Genomic DNA, 23497 nt, shown 5'->3' with positions numbered 1-23497 from the left:
ATGTTCCCACATTCAGAACATGGAAATATTTTGCCCCCTGTACCTGCTGTACTCTGTTTAGCAATCTGCGATTGACCAGATGACGGTTCTTTGTGGTTAGTCGGATCAGTAAATGGATCCGCTGTGAAAGACTGAGGGTACATTTGTGGTAGGAAACGTTGTTGAAAGTTCTCCACATTTGTGCTTTGTGATATTGTTATATTTTACTTCATAATCTGAAGATGATAAAAGGAGATTTCCCGCCAGGTTTTTAATGAATTCATCTATTGGATATAAAAACAAGTTTTTTTATTTTTTGCACAAAACAATAAAATAGCTATTTTAAAAAGTTCCTACATAAAGCTTTCCATACAACGACAAACATCAAAATCCTATTTTCAACCCATGTAATTAAGTTCTCTCTTTCTACCATTATACATTCCATAATTGGAGCAATATTTCAATTAAACCGAGTACAGCAAACAATCCTTGGATATAAGAGCTTTGGTTGTAGTAAATTCTGAAAGCTTAGAATTTTAGCTTCGCTTTTGGGGAGCAGGATGAGAAGCTTTATCTGTGATATGGAGGGGAAGGTGCAAGTAACCGCAGGAAAAACTATTACCGTCTATCATTGTCTACTACGGTCATCTCTTCCCCCGTGTACAGCTTCACAGCAAACTCAGGACTGTGATACATGATCTTTTCTTTATGTTTGCAGAGTTTTGGTCTCTTCACAAAATCTTCAAAACGTTAGATATCTGCATGTAAATGTAAGAAGTGGAATTTGCGCTCGGTGGTATTTTCACAACGTACCATATGATTATTTAAAGAAATCCAAAACAGTCAGAGCAAAATTTATACATGTAAAAAAAAAAAACATCTGAGGGAGAAGAATATCAAATATATGATGCCATTTCCAGCCAAGCTATGAATAATCTACCAAGACAATTTTATCTTTTTCACAGATCCGAAGGAGGTGACCAAGTGGTTGGACATTATTTAATAATAAAAACAACAAGCTATATGGAGAAATAGGGAGGATTGGGTGGAGGTGGGCTGGCTAAGAAGTAATGAACAGAGGTCCTGTAGTCTTCATGCAAGTACATGTAGGAGGTAAAAGCCATGAAAGTGGAGGGAGTTCGGGAGGGTGGGGGTGTGGTAATAGGGCTGGATTTAGGGTTTTCCCCTTTTATTCTCTCCTTCGTCCTCTCCCCCCTTCTCAGATATGATACACGGTGATGACACGGGTTGTCTGTTGGAACATTAAAGGTTTGGCGGAGAGATTGAAGAAGGTGGCAGTTTTCCAGTTGATTAAAAATCATATGCCTTGTATAGGGTGTCAATTAGAAACTCACTTAAAGCAAAAAAAAGAAAGTGCTAAGATGGTTTGGAACGAAAATACATACAGTGTTTCTTGAACTATTCTAGGGTAGTAAGCGTGTTAATACACAGATCGGTGCAGCGTAAAATTCTTCTAATAAGGGTGGATAAATTGGGGAGATATATATATATCTTTGTGGCTCTCCAATTAGGATACCAAAGATTAGTTCTTGCAATTCTTTACATTCACCCCCCCCCCCTATTTTCACTGTCCGTCCTAACTGAACTAGGTAATCGGGAGGGTGGATCCCTGGAGGTCCATTAAACTGAATGGGAAATAATATTTTTGCTTCAATTAGACAAGTAATATATTATCAAGGATAGATATGGTCAGGGGCGTAACTAGGAAAGACTGGGCCCCATAGCAAACTTTTGACTGGGGCCCCCCTCCCCTGGGTGCCACACAACCCCCCCTTGTAGATAGTGCCTCCCTGTAGATTCCACCACACAGCTCCCCCTGTATATAGCACCATACAGCCCCCTGTAGATAGTGCCATACACAGCACCCTGTATATAGCACCATACAGTCCCCCTGTAGATAGCGCCACACACAGCCCCCTGTATATAGCAACATACAGCCCCCTCCCTGTATATAGCTACATACAGCCCCCCTGTATATAGCAACAAACAGCCCCCCTGTATATAGCAACAAACAGCCCCCCTGTATATAGCAACAAACAGCCCCCCTGTATATAGCAACAAACAGCCCCCCTGTATTTAGCAACAAACAGCCCCCCCTGTATATAGCAAAAAACAGCCCACCCTGTATATAGCAACATACAGCTCCCCTGTATATAGCAACATACAGCCCCCCCTGTACATAGCAACATACAGCCCCCCCTGTATATAGCAACAAACAGCCCCCCCTGTATATAGCAACAAACAGCCCACCCTGTATATAGCAACAAACAGCCCACCCTGTATATAGCAACATACAGCTCCCCTGTATATAGCAACATACAGCCCCCCTGTATATAGCGACATACAGCCCCCTGTATATAGCAACATACAGCCCCCCTGTATATAGCAACATACAGCCCCCCTGTATACAGCACCATACAGCCCGTCCTGTAGATAACGCCATACAGCCCCAACCCCCCCCCCAAAAAAAAATAGCCTGTAGCCTATGGTCTGTCCCACAAAATACATGTATCCCCTATCCACAGGATAGGGGATACATGTGTGATCGCTGGGACTACCTGGGTCTGCGTCCAGCAGCTCAATAAAAATGAAAGGAGCGCCGGTCACGCATGCGCACAAGCGCGACCGGTGCTCCATTCATTTCTACGGAGCTGCCGATACAGACCCCAAAAGTCTGAGGTTTCTCATGGAGAACTTCGGAGGACTTTCGGTCCCCCATTCTCCTTATCGTGGGGGTCCCAGCAACCACACACGTATCCCCTAGTGGAGCCCCCGGCCATGGGGGGGGGGCGGGCCCGGTAGCAGCTGCTATGGCTGTTACAGCGGTAGTTACGCCACTGGATATGGTTCTTGAATTGGTAAAATATTTTTCCTTGATTCAAAAGATCACACCTGAACCTAAATCCATATCGGACGCCTCACCTCTGATGTTTGTAATTAGATCGATGGCCCCTCCTCAAATAGCCCCAGGTTTTAAGCTTAACCCTCATTGGTTAACATTCATAACAGAGCATGATAGTAAAAATTCTAATACGGCCTCTGTTTGGGATACACTAAAGAGGTTTGCAAGAGAGTTGATGAAGGGACATATCAGAGATGAGGAAATAGTTTCAGTGTGGGGAAGATGATGAAAAAAAAAAAAAAACAAGTACAGGAATCAGAATCCATATATACCATTAGAAAATGTCGAGACCTCTCGAACAGCTACAGAACTATATGAGGAAATACAATTTTGTAAGTGACAAAACTGAGCGTATTTTGGGACCAAAATAGGTTTGGGAGAATGTCAGGGCTTGAAATCAATTGGCAAAAAATGGTTCTTTTGCCCACTGATCAGTGTGGCGGTTACTTGGGAATGAGGGTATTAGGAACTGCTGTATCATTTAGGCATCTCGGAATTAATGTTTCCATATTAAGCAATATGAAACTCAATGTGATTCCGGTCATCTACAGCATAAGAAATAAAACTAAAGATAAGGAATGCACTACCATTTTTCATGGCAGATCGTATAGCAATAAGTAAAATAATACGGTTACCCTAGTTGTTGTATTTACTAATAAACAGCCCTATTTGGATTGGAGAAAGAACATTGAATCTGTAGATGGCACCCCCCCCCCACTGTAGCTAGAACCACCCCCCAAAGTAGCTAGCAACCCCCCACTGTAGATTGTCCCACCCCCACTTTAGATAGCACCACCCCCCGTAAATGACATCTCCCCATGTAGATAGCCCCCCCACATGTAGATAGCACCCCCCCTGCAAATGGCACTTTCCCCCTGTAAATGGCGCTACTGTAGTTCCCTGTAGAAGCGGAATCCCTCCGGCCGGGGATTTCAATCCTAGAGGGAGCCCCTGATGTCTCTGACCATATATGGACAGTGACACCAGGGGCTTTTCTAGTAGCGGAATCCCCTTGCCAGAGCGTCGGCTGGGGATTCCGCACTGGCAGGGGATTCCAGAGGTAGCCACTGACGTCACTGTCCATATATGGGCAGTAACGCCAGGGGCTTCTGCAGTTGCGGAATCCCCTGGCCAGAGCGTCGGCCGGGGATTCTGCTCCTACAAGGACCTACAGCGGAGCTATCTGGGTGAGTATGCCATCTATGTTGGGGGGGAGGTGCCGCTATCTACAGGGTGGTGCTATCTACAGGGGGGGTCAAAGGGAGACAGGAGTCCCCGGCCAGCAGTCTTCGCGATGCTCTGGCCGTAGACTTCACAGTTGAAAGTCTGACATCACTGTCCATATATGGATAGTAATTTCAAGGGCTTCCTGGGGTCACCACTCAAAGTAGCACTGTGTGCGGGGAAACCCCGACCAGCATCAGTTTTTACCGGCCATTACAAAGATTGAATCCTAAAAAACGGCCGCTAAAAACGGATCCATTGACTTCTATGGGAGTCGTGTGGCCATCAAAACGGCCAAAAATAGGAAATGTGAATACACCCATAGAACTTTATTGTTCTGAAAACAGCTGTGTGGCGGCCGTTACAAAAACAGCCGCCGCACGGCCGTTTTTCACGGTCATGTGAATGCAGCCTTAGAGTGTCTCCAAATTTTCATCCATTTCCCAGCCATCTGACCGTTTTTAACAGCCATTTGTCATCAGTTTTTCAAGGCCGTTAAAAAAACTGATGCATTTCATTCATCAGGGATTTTCTGTTCCAACATCTGAAGACACCACAGTGCCCACTTATATAGTGCCCACATAGATAAGTCCAGTGCCTGTAAATAGTGACACACATACAAAGTGCCACAGTGTCCACCAAGATAGCATCACAGTGTCCACAAAGGTAGCGTCACAGTGTCCACAAAGGTAGCGTCACAGTGTCCACAAAGGTAGCGTCACAGTGTCCACAAAGGTAGCGTCACAGTGTCCACAAAGGTAGCGTCACAGTGTCCACAAAGGTAGCGTCACAGTGTCCACAAAGGTAGCGTCACAGTGTCCACAAAGGTAGTGTCAGTGTCCACAAAGATAGCGTCAGTGTCCAAAAAGATAGCGTCACAGTATCCACAAAGATAGCGTCACAGTGTCCACAAAGATAGCGTCAGTGTCAGCAAAGATAGCGTCACAGTGTCCACAAAAATAGCGTGTCAGTGTCCACAAAGATAGCTCCAGCATCTACAAAGATAGCGCCAGCGTCCACAAAGATAGCGCCAGCGTCCACAAAGATAGCGCCGGCATTCACAAAGATAGCACCACAGTGTCCACAAAGATAGCGCCCATATAGCGCCAAAGTGCCCATGTAGACAGCGCCATGCCACACCCCACCCTCGTAGATGCAATTAGGGCTCCCGCCGACAACGATCTGGCCAGGGATTTTGTTCCTAGAGGGGGCCCCAGACGGCACTGTCCAAACAGGGGCTCCCTCCAGGGGAGAACGCCCAGAGCGTTGCCTACGTTTCATACATCAGTCTTAGTCAGGAGCCTGTAGCAGTAAGATGTGAGCAATTTATTAAGAGGCGCACATTACATCTTGTGCTGTCCGTGTGCCTTACTTTAAAATTGACGGCAGCTCCGTGCTGCCATAAATTTTTGCTAGAATGTTCGCGACTTTCTGGCAGAAAAGTTAATAAATCTGTTGGCCCATGATGGCCCTTCCACCTTTTTGTAAAAGCGACTAAATTTGCAACTTAATCATCACTAAAGTGGTGTTATCACATTAATTAAAGAGGTCCAAAGTATATTAGAAAGTTGGGTAAATTGAGTTATATAGTGATCATGCATTATGAACCTAAAATTGGAAAAGCCCTTTAAAAGGACAAGCAAGGTCTCTCTTACCTGGTGATATGGGAGTCAGGGGGTTCTCCATCACGATGTCCCCATACTGATCCTTGTGTCCTTCTATATACTCCCACTCCTCCATGGAGAAATAGAGAGTCACATCCTGACACCTTATAGGAACCTGATACACACAAACAGAATTTTTGAACCATCCGATCTTCCGTAATGTAAATATCACATTCCTGGTTATGACGACAGCCCGTAATTAAGTGGTTTCTTCCACACTACTATTTTATTATACCTCGTATATATTACTAGTCTACAAAGTTACTAAAATATAAGCAATCTTAGCGCTTTAATTATAGGCAGAAGAACTTCCTAGCATTATATGACAGCACAATTTCATCCATGGGTGATTTTTCCTATTATTTGATATCGTAATTACAGTTAAATGTTTTTCTATTTGATTAAAAATATTATTCTATGTTCACGTTGCACATAGTGGCCCACATTTATTGATAATGGCATATTTTTACCTTTTCGTTTAGATACATCAAGCTAAAGTACGTTTACAGCTTTAGGGTTCATGCATATGACCGTTGTTTTCTTAATGCCTCATGCACACGGCCGTTATGCCACTCGGGCCGTTTTTGACGGCATCCGTGTCGCACCCGATAGTCTTCACGGCCCCTTTAACTTTAGCGGGTGAATCGGGTCCGTGAAAAATGGTCCGAGTCTCCGATCCGAGGAGCGATAGAACATGTCCTATCTTTCCGCAGATCACTGACGAGACTCGGACGGCACACATGGTCGTGTGCATGAGGCGTTAGTGCCCTATCAGTTTTTTTTGCGGATAGCACATTGAACCATTAATTTCTACAGGGCCACGCACACATATGCTTTCTGTGTGGGTCCCTGTGTCCGTTCTACAAAGTGATAGAACATGCCATGTTCTTGACAGTAATTGCAGTCCGTCTGACCCACTCCGTTTTTTTTTTTTTGCAGACTCAAAGTAGACAACACAGAAGCCACTAGGATCCGCGTTTACGGTCTGCAAAGCGGAAACGGTCGTGTGCATGATGCCTTACCGTTCACTTTTCTCATCAGTAGATTATTATTATTGTCAATATACTTAGTTGCGAATAAGATCTAATAGTGGTAGTTCGTTCGGCCGAAAACTGCATTCCAAAACTACAGCATTATTACTAGATTACAGAAATTTAGCCCCATCAGGGCGCAGCTATTTTTAAAAACGCAGTTTTTTTTTTAGATTTTCTATTACTGCGTTCCGAGCAGCTTGTTTTTCTCAGGACACGTTGTGGTTTTTTTTTAATGGCACCAATGCTGGGTACAGCAGGGCTTCATAGGAGTGCAAGTATGGCAGACTTGGGGGCCTTCATCAGGCCACAGGATGCCATGCCAACTATTGGCACCCAGCGATCGTGTCGCTTGTGGGGATTTGTCGTTTATATAAGGCAGATGTCGGGAAGGGGTCTAAGGGAACCCGTCACTAGGTTTTAGCATCCTAAACATGCCCCTTTCAAAACTGTAGGTCTTAACATTTTGACTAAAAAGAAGTTATAATACAGCATGCTCTGTATGTAAATTACCATAGATTACTGAGAGGAGTCCAATGGCTTCCTGCACATGCTCAATGCTCACATGAAGCCGGGGGCAAAAACACCCGACATCTCAGGACTCTTCTCTGGTAGGAGTTTTATTCGTACTTCTTTTTAGCCAAAAGGTTAAAACAGACAGTTTTGAGAGGGTCATGTTTAGGACGCTATAGTATAGCTTGATGGTGGTTTAGTGCCCTAAAATCTAGTGACAGGTTCCCTTTAATGGAGTCAGGTCACCCCTCTGTAAATCATGTGCCGCCTCGTTCCCTTTATGTGCAAGGCTATTGTAATGTCCACAGCCGCGGACCGTCGTGCTTACCTGCCCCACGATGGCCGCGGCCATGGACAAGTGAGTACCAGGCGGCATCTCACTCCTGAGGGACACCGGCACTCACTTACGCATCGCTGAACTAGTTCCCATAGGGTGCGCTTGCGCCCGACCTGCAAGGGCCAGTACAAATTAAAAAAATCTGTAATTAGCCCATGATCACCCTGGACTATAAAAAGGGCTCTGCCCTTTCATTCATTGCCTGAGTGTTGTTGTGTTTACCCGTGTTAGTCATGCAAATGGTCCCTTAGTGTTATCCTGTTCCCAGTGTTCCCGTACCTACTACCTGTATCTTATGCTACCGTTGTTCCTGTGCCTTAGAAAGTTGGAGTCGTGTTGTGCCACCGGTCACGCCTGCTGTGTTACACCACGTCTGGCGTCTGCTGCCAAAGTCCCATCTGAGCCGAACCGTTACTACTGTCTGAACTGCTACAGGTACCCCTGTGCTTGGACTATATAGATATTGATTTGGTACACTGTTTGACCAGCTGCTATACCGCTACGTTGGTACGGCCCAGTGGGTCCACATACCCACAGATCGTGACAGCTATAGGCGTCATCCACACACAAGGTTATAGTCGTCATCCACACACAAGGTTATAGTCGTCATCCACACGCAAGGTTATAGTCGTCATCCACACGCAAGGTTATAGTCGTCATCCACACGCAAGGTTATAGTCGTCATCCACACACAAGGTTATAGTCGTCATCCACACACAAGGTTATAGCCATCATCATCCACACACAAGGTTATAGTCGTCATCCACACACAAGGTTATATTCGTCATCCACACACAAGGTTATAGTCCTCATCCACACACAAGGTTATAGTCCTCATCCACACACAAGGTTATAGTCCTCATCCACACACAAGGTTATAGTCCTCATCCACACACAAGGTTATAGTCCTCATCCACACACAAGGTTACAGTCCTCATCCACACACAAGGTTACAGTCCTCATCCACACACAAGGTTACAGTCATCATCCACACACAAGGTTACAGTCATCATCCACACACAAGGTTACAGTCATCAGCCACACACAAGGTTATAGTCATCATCCACACACAAGGTTATAGTCATCATCCACACACAAGGTTATAGTCATCATACACACACAAGGTTGTAGTCATCATCCACACCCCTCCCTCCCGGTATTCCCAGCAGTCCTCACCTCTCCAGTCAGCAGCTCAGTGATCTTGTTGGTCAGGTCCAGGATCTCCTGATCTCTCTTATGTATTAGTGATTGAGGTAGAGACATCGTGATAGGAACCTGGTTCCTGCTCCGTCCTTCACCCTCTTCAGGTCTCTTCTTCACTACTATGTAATCCTGTACATGGAGAGACATTGATGTCACTTTATACATTCCCGTCAGCTCTCCCGTCATGTGCTTGATGTATTAAGATACAAGTCATGACATGGGATATAATTCCCAGAATCCCTCACCTCTCCAGTCAGCAGGTAGATGATCTCTAGGGTGAGGTTTAATATTCTCTCAGTCATCCCATTTCTGTCCTTGTCCATCCTTAGTTGGTCAGTCAGAAAAAGATCTATTTACGGATCCAAAGTGGAAAGGGAGAGCGATTGGAATAACACTTGGGATGAACATCCTATAGAAATGATAATATCCCACTAACTGGGAGTTGTAAATGAAAACACATACTAAAGGATATATACACCAGGTTTGAACGATAAGCGGTGAGTGACTTTTTGAGAACACTCCTTATACAGTATGTGACATCCCACATAATGTCCTGCAATACATTGCACAAATAACCTGACAATGCCGTAATACCTCTGCCAGATAGAACAAAACTTATGGCCATATTAAATGGCCTGATATGGGCTGTGAAAACGAGCGCTGATCAAATAGGCAGCTCATTGATTGGCGCTCGTTTGCTTCTTTCACAAGAATCTATGATCAGTAATGTATGGGGAGGAGCGATCATTACTCCAATAATTCATCCCCATGCATTCTAACATGTTGGCAGCACGTCTCCCTGTTTATTTATTGCAGCATAAACTATATGACCACCCGATGAATGTTCATCTGCTAATCGTTGCTCTGTTTACACAGGGCAAAGATCAAGAACGAGCGTTTATATGAACACTTGTTTGCCCAATAATTGGCCAGTGTAAAAGGGCCTTTAGGAAATGAGTCACTATAATGGACTCCAGCAATTTAATCCCTTAACGCTATGTGACGTAATAGTCCGTCACTGGCATGGTCCTGTTAACACAAACTGATGGACTATTACGTCAGAGCATTAACAGGCAGTAGCGAATTATCATATGGGCGGTTCGGGCAGCCGCTCGGGGCCCAAGGTTCCCAGGGGGCCCATGTCCGCCCGAACAGCACATAATTTTAAAAATCACTTCAGAGTTTCATGCTATGCAGCGTGCTAGCGCCGCTAATGGCCGCCGCTGATAGGGAGGGAGGGGCGGACTGGGATGGAATAGAGCTGCCGGCGCTGCTGTTGATGGGGAGGAGGGGGAGGGACAGCAATAGCGGGGGCTGGATAGGACTAGCAGACGTGCGTCTGCTAGTCGTGGTAGAACATGCCCATCTTTGACGCTGCACGTACCGCCAGTGAGGAGCAGAAGACCAGGACGGTGGTCGAGCGATGAGGAAGGTTAGTCTGCTATTCGCCTCTTGCCCCAATCAACAATTGACTGACGTCAGACGCTAAGGGGGGATTAATTACACAGGGGGGGGGGGTGGTAGAGCATCTAAATCACTGCAAAGGGCTCTATGGGGATAATAATTTCCCCCCATAGACACTCAGCAGTCAGTTAGATGCTCAACCCCCCCCCCCCCCCTGCTGTATAATAAATACTGAAATACTGAGGGCTCTATGTAGTTACTAATATATTGCAAGGGGAGGTCAGATTGTGTGACTGACTGTTGGGGGCTCTATAAGTGGGTCTGAGCGACTAACTGCTTAGGGCTCTATGGGGGGGGCAATCTCCCCCCAGAGACGTCAGAATCAGACACTTAGAGCCCCCAGCAGTCAGTCAGACAACCTGACCTCCGCTTGTAATATAATCTCCCCCATACAGCCCTCAGTTTTCCCATGAGAGAAATGTATGACATATCTGCAGGTTTTGTCATAAATGTCAGCTAGATGTAGGTCCCACCTCTGGGACCGGCACCTATCTCTAGAACGGGACCCCCTAATCCCCTTACTACCTGTTTCTGCTTTCGCTGCCTCCCGGCCCCATCCGGATTACATGGTCGGGAGTTAGGCCTCATGTACACGACTGTAGCCATGTGCACGGCCATGATTTTCGGGTCGGCCGGTAGCGGGCTGTCAGCCGCAAGCCGCCCGCAAATCGCGGGCCATGCACATGGCCGTGTCCATTAATTTCAATGAGCCCGGACCGCCGTAATAAGACATGTCCGTTCTTTCTGCGGTGCGGGCTCCCAGGCCATGCAAGGACTGTAAAAACTACGGTCGTGTGCATGGCCCCATAGAAATGAATGGGGCCGCTATTCTCCCGTAGATTTTCGGGGGAATTGCAGGCGCAAAAGCACTTTCGTGTGCATGAGGCCTTATGAAAACAGCGTAGCTTGCTGAGCTACACGGTTTCCGTAAGTCCCAAAGAACTGAATGAAAGTTGCGGAAAGTCCATGAAGTCAGGAAGTGGCCAGGAGGCAGCAACAGCAGAAAGTGGTAGAACAGGGTTTAGGGGGCCTGGTTCTAGAGATACTGTAGGTGCGGGTCCCAGAGGTGGCACTCCCATCTATCTGACAGGATCCACAGGATAAGTCTTAAATTTCCCTCATGGGAAAACCCCTTCTGACAGGTCATAGTAAAATGTCAGAAGTTTTGATTGGTGGGGGTCCGAGCACTGAGACCCCCATAGATCGCTAAAACAAAGTCGCAGAAGCACTCAGGGAGCCGCTGTGCCGCTTCCTTTCTGATCTGCTTTTCTCGGAAAGCCGAGCAAGTGGTGTACGGACGTACACCACTCCTAGGAATGCTGATCAGTGGCGCAAATTTCAATTGTGCGCTTCTGCCGCTTCACTTTAGCGATCAGTGCTCGGACCCCCCACCGATTAAAAATTCTGACATATCAGTATGCCATGCATGCCATGAATAAGGACACAAGACGTGTCAGAAACGCATAGGCACAATTCAACGGGGTTTATTCTGATCCTTCACCCATCTCTCATCCTTGTACTCTGCTATACTACAGAACTATTCCTATATAGTTCATTTTATTTTTGTTATATCAATAAAATTGGAAAGGAGTTCCTTTTTACTCACACTCAGCGCTGGATCTTGGCTCTACTTTTTCCCTGTTATTCGCCGCTGGCCGTGCGGGAATCCGGGCGCAGTCTGTTCTCGGACGCAACTAATGGTGATCTGGAGAATTACCTCCCCCCCCCCCCTCTTCCCTATTTGTAATTTTTGTGCATATCAGTATGACATGTCAAAAGTTTTTTAAAAGTTTAGTTACACTTTAAAGAGAGGTGTTACAATTTTTTTTCTTATTATTATTGTTATTATTTATTACTTTTTCTTTAATAAAAGAGTGTATCAGTGTCTGGTGCAACTTTCTAAATTCTTTTTATTAAAAATTGTTACTTTTTGAGATACAGCTGCTTTATATCCTGAATACAGAGCAGCTGTATCTAGTGCAAAAACCTGTATCCGTCAGGTCAGTGGCACTGACTGGTACAGTGTCAGCAGGCTGGGGAGGGGGGAGAATGGAATCAGTGTAGGGGGGGGGGAAGGAGGGGGCCCAAGTTGTGTCAACAGCCCACGGCCCATGGTACACTTAATTTGCCACTGTTAACAGGGTACTGTGTGAGTGCAGACACAGTTTTAAAGCAGTGATAGCTTAACGCTATCACTGCTTCCAGGCCAGGACCAGAGCTAGCCTCCGATCTGGCCGATTAACCCCTTAGATGCAGCGCTAAAAAGAAAGCGCTGCATCTACGGTGTTTACAAGCAGATCGGAACCCTGCAATTAAATTGCGGGGTTCAGATGACAGCTCCGGTAGACCGGAGGCCTAATAATGGCCTCATGTCTGCCAAGTATGGAAGCCTGCTAGGTCCCACCCAGAGGCGGGGCCTAAAGGCATCCGGCCACAATAACAAGATGGTGCAGGTTCAGAAGCTGAGCCTGCAACATCAGCCGCTGGTGTTAGCTGTATGTTATAGCTGACACCATGCTGTAATGGCAGGGAATGGAGCTAGCTCCGTTCTCTGCCAATAACTCCTTAGATGCTGCGATCAAAAGCGATCGCGGCATCTTAGTGGTTTGTAGCAATCGGCATCAACACGATGTGATCAAGAGAATGCCGATCATTGCTATGGCAACCGGAGACCTAACAATGGCCTCCTGGTCTGCCACGTACGATAGCCTATTAGGCCCCGCCCATAGATGGGACCTAATAGGCTTGCTGTCAGTGAAAGACTGACAGCTCTAATGCATTGCACTACGTGGGTAGTGCAATGCATTAGAGTAAATATAAGAGGTGCAGGCCCTCGAGTCCCCTAGTGGGATAAACACTGCCTTTTTTCCTATAAGTCTTTTATTATAAGAAAAAAATTAAAACGTTAAAAAAAAAAGTACACATATTTGGTATCGCCGCGTACATAACGACCCAATCTATAAAACTATAATGTTATTTTTCCCAGACAGTGAACGCCGCAAAAAAATAAATAAAAAATATATAACGATTATGGCATTGTTTTTTAATCAGCACCACTCCCAAAACATAAAAAGTAAAAAGTCCCATGATCATAAAGTCACATGTACACCAAAATAGTACCAATAAAAACTACAACCCGTCCCGCAATAAACAAGCCCTTACACAGCTTTTTTGACTGAAAAATAAAAAAAGTTCTGGCTCCTAGAATATGGTGACACAAAATGTGCAGTGTCCAAAAGCAAATTAGATTGGGCACCATTTATCAGTGCGACACTGGGCACATATCTCTGAAATATTATTTATTTACCGCATTATTATACCCTCTTATTATGCCCTGATGTACTCCGCGGAGATTACATATACCCTGATGTACTCCTCACAGTTTACATATGCCCTGATGTACTCCGCCCAGATTACATATACCCTGATGTACTCCTCACATATTACATATACCCTGATGTTCTCCTCACATATTACATATACCCTGATGTACTCCGCCCACATTACATATACCCTGATGTACTCCTCACATATTACATATACCCTGATGTTCTCCTCACATATTACATATACCCTGATGTACTCCGCCCACATTACATATACCCTGATGTACTCCGCCCACATTACATATACCCTGATGTACTCCGCCCAGCTTACATATACCCTGATGTACTACTCACATATTACATATACCCTGATGTATTCCTCCCAGATTACATATACCCTGATGTACTCCTCACATATTACATATACCCTGATGTACTCCTCACATATTACATATACCCTGATGTACTCCTCGCATATTACATATACCCTGATGTACTCCTCACATATTACATATACCCTGATGTACTCCGCCCAGATTACATATACCCTGATGTACTCCGCCCACATTACATATACCCTGATGTACTCTGCCCAGCTTACATATACCCTGATGTACTACTCACATATTACATATACCCTGATGTACTCCTCACAGCTTACATATACCCTGATGTACTCAGCACAGATTACATATACCCTGATGTACTCCTCACATATTACATATACCCTGATGTACTCCTCACAGTTTACATATACCCTGATGTACTCCTCACAAATTACATATACCCTGATGTACTCCTCACAAATTACATATACCCTGATGTACTCCTCACAGTTTACATATACCCTGATGTACTACTCACATATTACATATACCTTGATGTACTCCTCACATATTACATACAGTGAAGGAAATAAGTATTTGATCCCTTGCTGATTTTGTAAGTTTGCCCACTGTCAAAGACATGAACAGTCTAGAATTTTTAGGCTAGGTTAATTTTACCAGTGAGAGATAGATTATATTTAAAAAAAAAAAAGAAAATCACATTGTCAAAATTATATATATTTATTTGCATTGTGCACAGAGAAATAAGTATTTGATCCCTTTCGCAAACAAGACTTAATACTTGGTGGCAAAACCCTTGTTTGCAAGCACAGCAGTCAGACGTTTTTTGTAGTTAATGATGAGGTTTGCACACATGTTAGATGGAATTTTGGCCCACTCCTCTTTCCAGATCATCTGTAAATCATTAAGATTTCGAGGCTGTCGCTTGGCAACTCGGATCTTCAGCTCCCTCCATAAGTTTTCGATGGGATTAAGGTCTGGAGACTGGCTAGGCCACTCCATGACCTTAATGTGCTTCTTTTTGAGCCACTCCTTTGTTGCCTTGGCTGTATGTTTTGGGTTATTGTCGTGCTGGAAGACCCAGCCACGAGCCAATTTTAATGTTCTGGTGGAGGGAAGGAGGTTGTCACTCAGGATTTGACGGTACATGGCTCCATCCATTCTCCCATTGATGCGGTGAAGTAGTCCTGTGCCCTTAGCAGAGAAACACCCCCAAAACATAATGTTTCCACCTCCATGCTTGACAGTGGGGACGGTGTTCTTTGGGTCATAGGCAGCATTTCTCTTCCTTCAAACACGGCGAGTTGAGTTAATGCCAAAGAGCTCAATTTTAGTGTCATCTGACCACAGCACCTTCTCCCAATCACTCTCAGAATCATCCAGATGTTCATATGCAAACTTCAGACGGGCCTGTACATGTGCCTTCTTGAGCAGGGGGACCTTGTGGGCACTGCAGGATTTTAATCCATTACGGCGTAATGTGTTACCAATGGTTTTCTTGGTGACTGTGGTCCCAGCTGCCTTGAGATCATTAACAAGTTCCCCCCATGTAGTTTTCGGCTGAGCTCTCACCTTCCTCAGGATCATGGATACCTCACGAGGTGAGATTTTGCATGGAGCCCCAGATCGATGTCGATTGACAGTCATTTTGTATGTCTTCCATTTTCTTACTATTGCACCAACAGTTGTCTCCTTCTCACCCAGCGTCTTACTTATGGTTTTGTAGCCCATTCCAGCCTTGTGCAGGTCTATGATCTTGTCCCTGACATCCTTAGGAAGCTCTTTGGTCTTGCCCATGTTGTAGAGGTTAGAGTCAGACTGATTAATTGAGTCTGTGGACAGGAGTCTTTTATACAGGTGACCATTTAAGACAGCTGTCTTTAATGCAGGCACCGAGTTGATTTGGAGCGTGTAACTGGTCTGGAGGAGGCTGAACTCTTAGGTTCGATTCACACGGAGTATTTTGGGGGAGGAATATCTGCCTCAAAATTCCGTTTGGAACTTTGAGGCAGATATTCCTCTCCCTGCACGCCGATTTTCGCGTCGCACCGCAGGCATAAAACAGCGAGAAGTACGCTTTCTCCTGCCTCCCATTGAAGTCAATGGGAGGTCAGAGGCGGAAGCGCCCGAAGATAGGGCATGTCGCTTCTTTTTCCCGCGAGGCAGTTTTACTGCTCACGGGAAAAAGACGCCGACGCCTCCCATTGAAATCAATGGGAGGCGTTCTCGGGCCGTTTCTGCCGAGCTTTGCGACGCGGTTTCCGCGTCAAAAAACTCGGCAAAATACCCCGTGTGAACATAGCCTTAATGGTTGGTAGGGGATCAAATACTTATTTCTCTGTGCACAATGCAAATAAATATATATAATTTTCACAATGTGATTTTCTTTATTTTTTTTTATATAATCTATCTCTCACTGGTAAAATTAACCTAGCCTAAAAATTCTAGACTGTTCATGACTTTGACAGTGGGCAAACTTACAAAATCAGCAAGGGATCAAATACTTATTTCCTCCACTGTATACCCTGATGTACTCCTCACATATTACATATACCCTGATGTACTCCGCCCAGCTTACATATACCCTGATGTACTCCTCACATATTACATATACCCTGATGTACTCTGCCCAGATTACGTATACCCTGATGTACTCCTCACATATTACGTATGCCCTGATGTACTCCTCTCATATTACGTATGCCCTGATGTACTCCTCTCATATTACGTATGCCCTGATGTACTCCTCACATATTACGTATGCCCTGATGTACTCCTGACAGCTTACGTATGCCCTGATGTACTCCTCACAGATTATACATATCCTGATGTACTCCTCACAGATTATACATATCCTGATGTACTCCTCACAGCTTACATATACCCTGATGTACTCCTCACAGCTTACATATACCCTGATGTACTCCTCCCATATTACATATACCCTGATGTACTCCTCACATATTACATATACCCTGATGTACTCCTCACATATTACATATACCCTGATGTACTCCGCCCAGATTACATATACCCTGATGTACTCCGCCCAGTTTACATATACCCTGATGTACTACTCACATATTAAATATACCCTGATGTACTCCCCACATATTACATATACCCTGATGTACTCCTCACAGCTTACATATACCCTGATGTACTCCTCACAGCTTACATATAACCTGATGTACTCCGCCCAGATTACATATACCCTGATGTACTCCGCCCAGATTACATATACCCTGATGTACTCCGCCCAGATTACATATACCCTGATGTACTCCGCCCAGATTACATATACCCTGATGTACTCCGCCCAGATTACATATACCCTGATGTACTCCGCCCAGATTACATATACCCTGATGTACTCCGCCCAGATTACATATACCCTGATGTACTCCGCCCAGATTACATATACCCTGATGTACTCCGCCCAGATTACATATACCCTGATGTACTCCTCACAGATTACATATACCCTGATGTACTCCTCACAGATTACATATACCCTGATGTACTCCTCACAGATTACATATACCCTGATGTACTCCTCACAGATTACATATACCCTGATGTACTCCTCACAGATTACATATACCCTGATGTACTCCTCACATATTACATATACCCTGATGTACTCCACACAGCTTACATATACCCTGATGTACTCCTCACATATTACATATACCCTGATGTACTCCTCACATATTACATATACCCTGATGTTCTCCTCACAGCTTACCTATATCCTGATGTACTCCTCACAGATTACATATACCCTGATGTTCTCCGCACAGCTTACATATACCCTGATGTACTCCTCACATATTACATATGCCCCCACATTATAAACTAAAATACCAGTAAAATTCCAAACAGAACAAATGCCAAGCAAAATGGTGCTGCCTCCCTTCTGAGCCCTATAGTGTGCTTGCACAGCAGTTTACGTCCACATATATGGCATTACGAGGTGTGTGTCTTTGGTGGTTTAATCTGGGCACAACATATTTTGCACTAAAATGGCATATCAGCGGAAAATTGCAATTTTCACTTTGTACAATCCGCTGCACATTAATTACTAATGGAAAAAACACCTGTAGGGGCAAAAATGCTCACTACACCCCTTAAAATTCCTTAAGGGGTGTAGTTTCCAAAATAGGGGTCACTACTTGGGGGTTTGTTTTACTATTTGACCTCAGAGCCCTGAAACTGTGGGCCAATGCTGTGAAAATCACCAAAATAGACCTCAAATGCGCATGGTGATCTTCACTTCTGAGCCCTGTCATATGTCCAGGCAAATAATAAATTCCTTGAGGGTTGTAGTATCCCAAATAGGGTCACTTTTGGAGGGTTTGCTCTGTTTTGGTCCCTCCAGCGCTTTGCAAACACAACATTGCACCGAAATCCATTCCAGCAAAATCTGTGCTACAAAATGCAAATGGAACCCCTGCCGTGGGTCCAAACAGCAGTTTATTACCACATATGGGGTATTGCCGTAATCGGGAAAATTTGCTTTCTGAAATGTTAGGGTGTTTTTCTTTTATACTTTATGCCTTGTAAAAATTAACATTTCTAAGTTTTATTGGAAAAAAATATAGATTTTCATTTTCACGTCTTCATTCTACTATACCCCTTGATAAACTCCTGGAGGGGTGAAGTTTGCCAAATGGTGTCTTTTTTTGGGGTGTTTCCACTGTTTTGGCCCCACACAACCTCTTCAAAGCCGACATGGTGCCTAAAATATATTCTCATAAAAAGGAGGCCCCAAAATCCACTAGGCGCTCCTTTGCTTCTGTGGCCGGTGCTTCAGTCCATTATCAAACTAGGGTCACATGTGGGACATTTCTAAAAACTAAAGAATCTTGGCAATAAATATTGAGTTCAATTTCTCTGGTAAAACCTTCTTTGTTACGGAAAAAAAAAAATCTGATTTAAAAGGAATTTCTGCAAAAAACAATGACATTTGTAAATTTCATCCCTACTTTGCTGTAATTCTTCTTGTGAAACGCCTAAAGTGTTAATAAACTTCCTAAATGCCATTTGAAAACTTTGAGGGGTGCAGTTTTCAAAATAGGTGATTTATTGGGGTTTGCATTGTATGGGCCCCTCAAAACCACTTCACATCTGAACGGGTCCCTGGAAAAATAGCCTTTTGAAACTTTCTTGAAGATGTGAGACATTTCTGCTAAGCCTTGTAACGTCTTAGAAAAATAAAAGGGTGTATAAAAAACAATGCCGATCTAAAAGTAGACATATGGGGGATGTTAATTAAAATTTATTTTGTGTGGTATAATTATCTGTCTTACAAGCAGATACATTTAAATTTAGAAAAATGATAATTTTTGAACTTTTTCGCTAAATTTTGGTGCTTTTCACAATAAAATACTGAATGTATCAAGCAAATTTTACCACTAACTTAAAGTACAATGCGTCACAAGAAAACAATCTCAGAATTGCTTGGATAGGTAAAAGCATTCCCAAGTTATTACCACATAAATGGAGACGTCAGATTTAAAAAATGGGTCTCCGTCCTGAACGCGCCAACTAGTCCACGTGCTTAAGGGGTGTCCAAGAAGTAAATAACAAAAATTATAATAAAATAATAATTAAAAAAATAAAAATAAAAATGACTCAACTAGTCAATACAACTATTGCAGTTTTGTAGACATTGGATAAAACTATAGGAGAAATACACTATATAGACAAAAGCATTGGGACACCTACAGGACCTTCCATTCTAAATCCATGGAGCACAGTCATGCTGGAACATAAAAGGACCTTCCCCAAACTGTTTCCACAAAGTTGGCAGCTACAATTGTCCAAAATATCTTGGTACGGTGAAGCATTATTTCCTCCACTGGAACGAAGGGGTCGACGCCAGAAAAACAACCTCATAGTATTATCCCTCCTCCATCAAACTACAGTTGGCACAATGCAGGGAACGTTCTCCTGGCAGTCGCCAAACCCAGACTCGTCCATCAGACCGCCAGGTAGAGAAGCATCACTCCAAAGAACATGTTTCCCCTGCTCCAGAGTCCAGTGGCGGTTCTTCACAACACTTTATCCGACGCTTGGCATTGTGCTTGGTGATGTAAGGCTGGCATGCAGCGGCTCTTTCTCCGTGCCATGGAATGTACTAGATGTCAACAAATATCACCTAAAATTCCATATTCACACTTTATTCATTATTCCTTACATATTTTGAAAAACAGTAAAATATATGGTCACGATCACTACTCTCAGTACACGTGACTTGGATGCTACTGTAAAGGGGTACTTTGCTTTTCCACTCTCACTTGCATACGCGCCTATCACATCAGGCTTACAATGAGTTAAGCGCAGCCCAAAACCAGTCCACACAAAAAACGCTGCCACCACATGCCGTATTAGGCCAACAAGAGCCTACTCCTGGTAAAGCACGTCACACACTAGGGATGGGCAATTAATCGGAAAAACAAAATTCAGCGCAGATAACCGACGTAATCTTGCACATTAATTTTTATTTTATTTTGTTTTTTCCCGGTTTCAATTGTATCTGCGTCCTCAGGATGCAGATACAGTTGAATCCAATGGAAGAGCAGGGGACTGTAAGGTACCTGCTCTACCATTCACTATGTAACAATGGCCGCTCACGGCTCATCGCAGACAGGCACAACGGTGTCACTGCCTCGTGCTTATGTACCAAGCCGCTAATGGCTTAGCGTAGACAGGCACAATGACAGCACTGCTTCGCACCTGTCTGTGCCGAGCCGTGAGCGGCGAGGCAGTGACGTCATCGTACAGGTCTCGGCCAGGCCACGCAAACCAGAGGAGCAGCGGGATCTTCTCCACTCATCGGGGTTAGGGGAGTATGTATTGTGTTATTTTTATTAGGCACTATGGGGGTATTATACGGTGTGAGGGGCACTATAGTGGCATTATGTGGTGTGAGGGGCACTATGGTGCATTATACGGTGTGAGGGGCACTATGAGGCATTATACGGTGGGGGAGCACTACGAGGCATTATACGGTGGTGGGCACTATGAAGAATTATACGTGTTGGGTGGGGGGCACTATGAGGCATTATACGGTGGTGGGCACTATGAAGAATTATACGTGTTGGGTGGGGGGCACTACGAGGCATTATACGGTGGGGGGGCACTATGAAGAATTATACGTTGGGGCACTACGAGGCATTATATGGTGGGGGGCACTATGAGGCATTATACGGTGGGGGGCACTACGAGGCAGGGGGTATATTACATACAGTAGTATACAGCAGGCTCGGGGCTATATATTCATTCAATGGCATGACATGCAAAAAGTGGTGTGGTCTAAATAATCTTTCCTTCATCGTAATCAAAGTTACATATTTAATTCATCATAATCGCCCAGCCCTAACACACACTCAATCCGAGTAGCGTTAAACAGGTCACGCTTTTCCTCTTCGAGGTTTTGGGTAGGTTTAGAGCAGCAAGGAACGAACTTATTAATTTCAAGATTTAATACACATAAATACAGTGCTTAAAAAGGTTACTAAGATGGTGTAATAAAAATGACACACGTGTAAGCAAAACAGCTACAGAAATAAAAAGAAACAACTAAAAGAACACCAGACCTCTTACTAAATAGATCGGGGAGAGATCCCACTGAGGAGGTCGGCTTGAAGTCGGAAAGAACTGCAATGTAGTCGCCTCTCCTGTGGTGGGATGATGTGTTTCTTAATCTGCCATTTTAAAGGGTCCAACAAGACCCCTCACCCCTCCCCCTGGCCATGTGAGAGGAGGAGGGCTAATTGCATGCCAATAAAGGGGAAGCTGCCGGACACAATTCTAACATGTCCTAACTCCTCAAATATATCTCCTACTAGGGCTCAACCTACTAGGCCACACCCCTTTTGCATACTATGCCCCCAATTTTCATGCTACGCCATTTATTTAATATTTATCCTGAGCCTGCTGTGTACTACTGTATAAAATATACCCCGACACAGTACATTGCCCTCATAGCGCTCCCCACACTGTATAATGCCCTCATAGTGATCCCCACACAGTATAATGCCTATATAAGTGCCCTCCACACAGTATAAAGCCCTTATAACTGCCTCCACACAGTATAAAGCCCTTATAACTGCCTCCACGCAGTATAATGCCCCTATAACTGCCTCCACGCAGTATAATGCCAATATAACTGCACTCCACGCAGTATAATGCCCCTATAACTGCACTCCATGCAGTATAATGCCCCTATAACTGCCCTCCATGCAGTATAATGCCCCTATAACTGCACTCCATACAGTATAATGCCCCTATAACTGCCCTACACACAGTATAATCCCCCATAGCTTCCCCTACACAATATAATGCCCCCATAGTTGCCCCACACAGTATAACACCCCCATTACTGCCCCCATAGCTGCCCTCCACATAGTGTATAATACCCCAACAGCTGCCCTCCACACAGTATAAAGTCCCCCATAGCTGCCCTCCACAAAATATAATGCTCCACAATAGCTGCCCCCACGCAGTATAATGCCCCCCATAGCTGCCTCAATAGTGCCAAATAAAATACATATTCACCATACGGCTCCCTGCTCTACCATTGGGTTCCACTGTATCTGTGCCCTGAGGAAGCAGATCCAGTTGAAACCGGGGAAAAGAAAATTGGAAAAACTGAAATGTGCAAAATGATGTTAATTAATTATGCTGAATTTTGGTTTCGGTTTATTTTTGATTAATTGCCTGGCCCTATCTCCTACAAGTGCAACAAGTTCCCGAGCATAGCTGCACCAGACGTGAATATGAAATGTTAATAATTTGAAACAACCTACAATTCTGAGGTTTCTCAAGGTCGAGAATCCTGAACCCTGAGACCCGAGGAGCGTCCGAGTTCCTGGATCATATACACCTTGCTGGGTTATATGAGACATGGATTATGACAGTGGAGGCCGTGAAGGATTGTATTTCCTTTGTCCCGTGCATCCATTTCTATAGACGTATGTACTGGAGTCATGCTGACCTCTACAGGAGCCCCGAGGTGAGGGGGGAGCCACATTTGGTCTTTGTGCTTGTATGTAAACTACGTTAATCTGGTCTATAGAAGAATACATCCTGATCACGATCTACATTCAACCGGGGAGATTTACTTGACGCATGTTTAAGGCTTCGTTCACATCAGTGTTGATCTCCGTTCATAGGTTCGGTTAGACCTTTCCATCAGGGGAAACCATCAACGGAAAAGAAAATAGAAACTATAGCTTCCATTTGCAATATTATTGATTTCAATGGCAATGCTTCCATTGCAAATGGTTTCCGTTTTTTTGACGGAAACAATAGCGCAGTCGACTGCACTATATATAATATATACACACAATATAATAGATATAAAAACATAATAACTACAAGTCACACTAATACATACCACTCGCTAATTAGTAGATGTAAGATCTCGGGGATAAAGGACCTTTGATGATGTAATGATCATGTGATCAATCACGTGTG

At 44.3% G+C, this 23497-nt stretch overlaps 2 protein-coding genes across 2 annotated transcripts in view; both read right to left on the bottom strand.

Moving 5' to 3' along the window:
• LOC142663809 (uncharacterized) overlaps positions 1–23497 on the bottom strand; it is a 52246-nt gene that overhangs the window by 3589 nt on the left and 25160 nt on the right. The gene's annotated exons all lie outside the window — the stretch shown is intronic.
• LOC142663787 (gastrula zinc finger protein XlCGF66.1-like) lies at positions 143–23497 on the bottom strand. Its single transcript, XM_075842621.1, has 5 exons — positions 23418–23497; positions 9120–9223; positions 8848–9003; positions 5782–5905; positions 143–737 (listed from the first exon to the last, which is right to left on the bottom strand). The coding sequence occupies exons 2-5, from the start codon at positions 9195–9197 to the stop codon at positions 730–732; spliced, it is 366 nt and encodes a 121-aa protein (XP_075698736.1). The 5' UTR covers positions 9198–9223; positions 23418–23497; the 3' UTR covers positions 143–729.

This window comes from Rhinoderma darwinii, chromosome 11 (assembly GCF_050947455.1).
Source record: "Rhinoderma darwinii isolate aRhiDar2 chromosome 11, aRhiDar2.hap1, whole genome shotgun sequence".
Lineage (NCBI taxonomy): Eukaryota > Metazoa > Chordata > Amphibia > Anura > Rhinodermatidae > Rhinoderma > Rhinoderma darwinii.
Note: the sequence above shows the minus strand (reverse complement) of the source record. Positions and strands in the feature narration are given on the sequence as shown.

What these genes read in the sequence shown, in the direction of transcription:
- LOC142663787 (XM_075842621.1), bottom strand. Translation starts at nt 9,197, where the DNA reads ATGGACAAGGACAGAAATGGGATGACTGAGAGAATATTAAACCTCACC. An exon ending in TCTACCTGCTGACTGGAGAG is followed by an intron (nt 9,004 to 9,119) that starts GTGAGGGATTCT and finishes CTCCATGTACAG; the next exon opens with GATTACATAGTAGTGAAGAA. An exon ending in CTGAGCTGCTGACTGGAGAG is followed by an intron (nt 5,906 to 8,847) that starts GTGAGGACTGCT and finishes TGTGTGTATCAG; the next exon opens with GTTCCTATAAGGTGTCAGGA.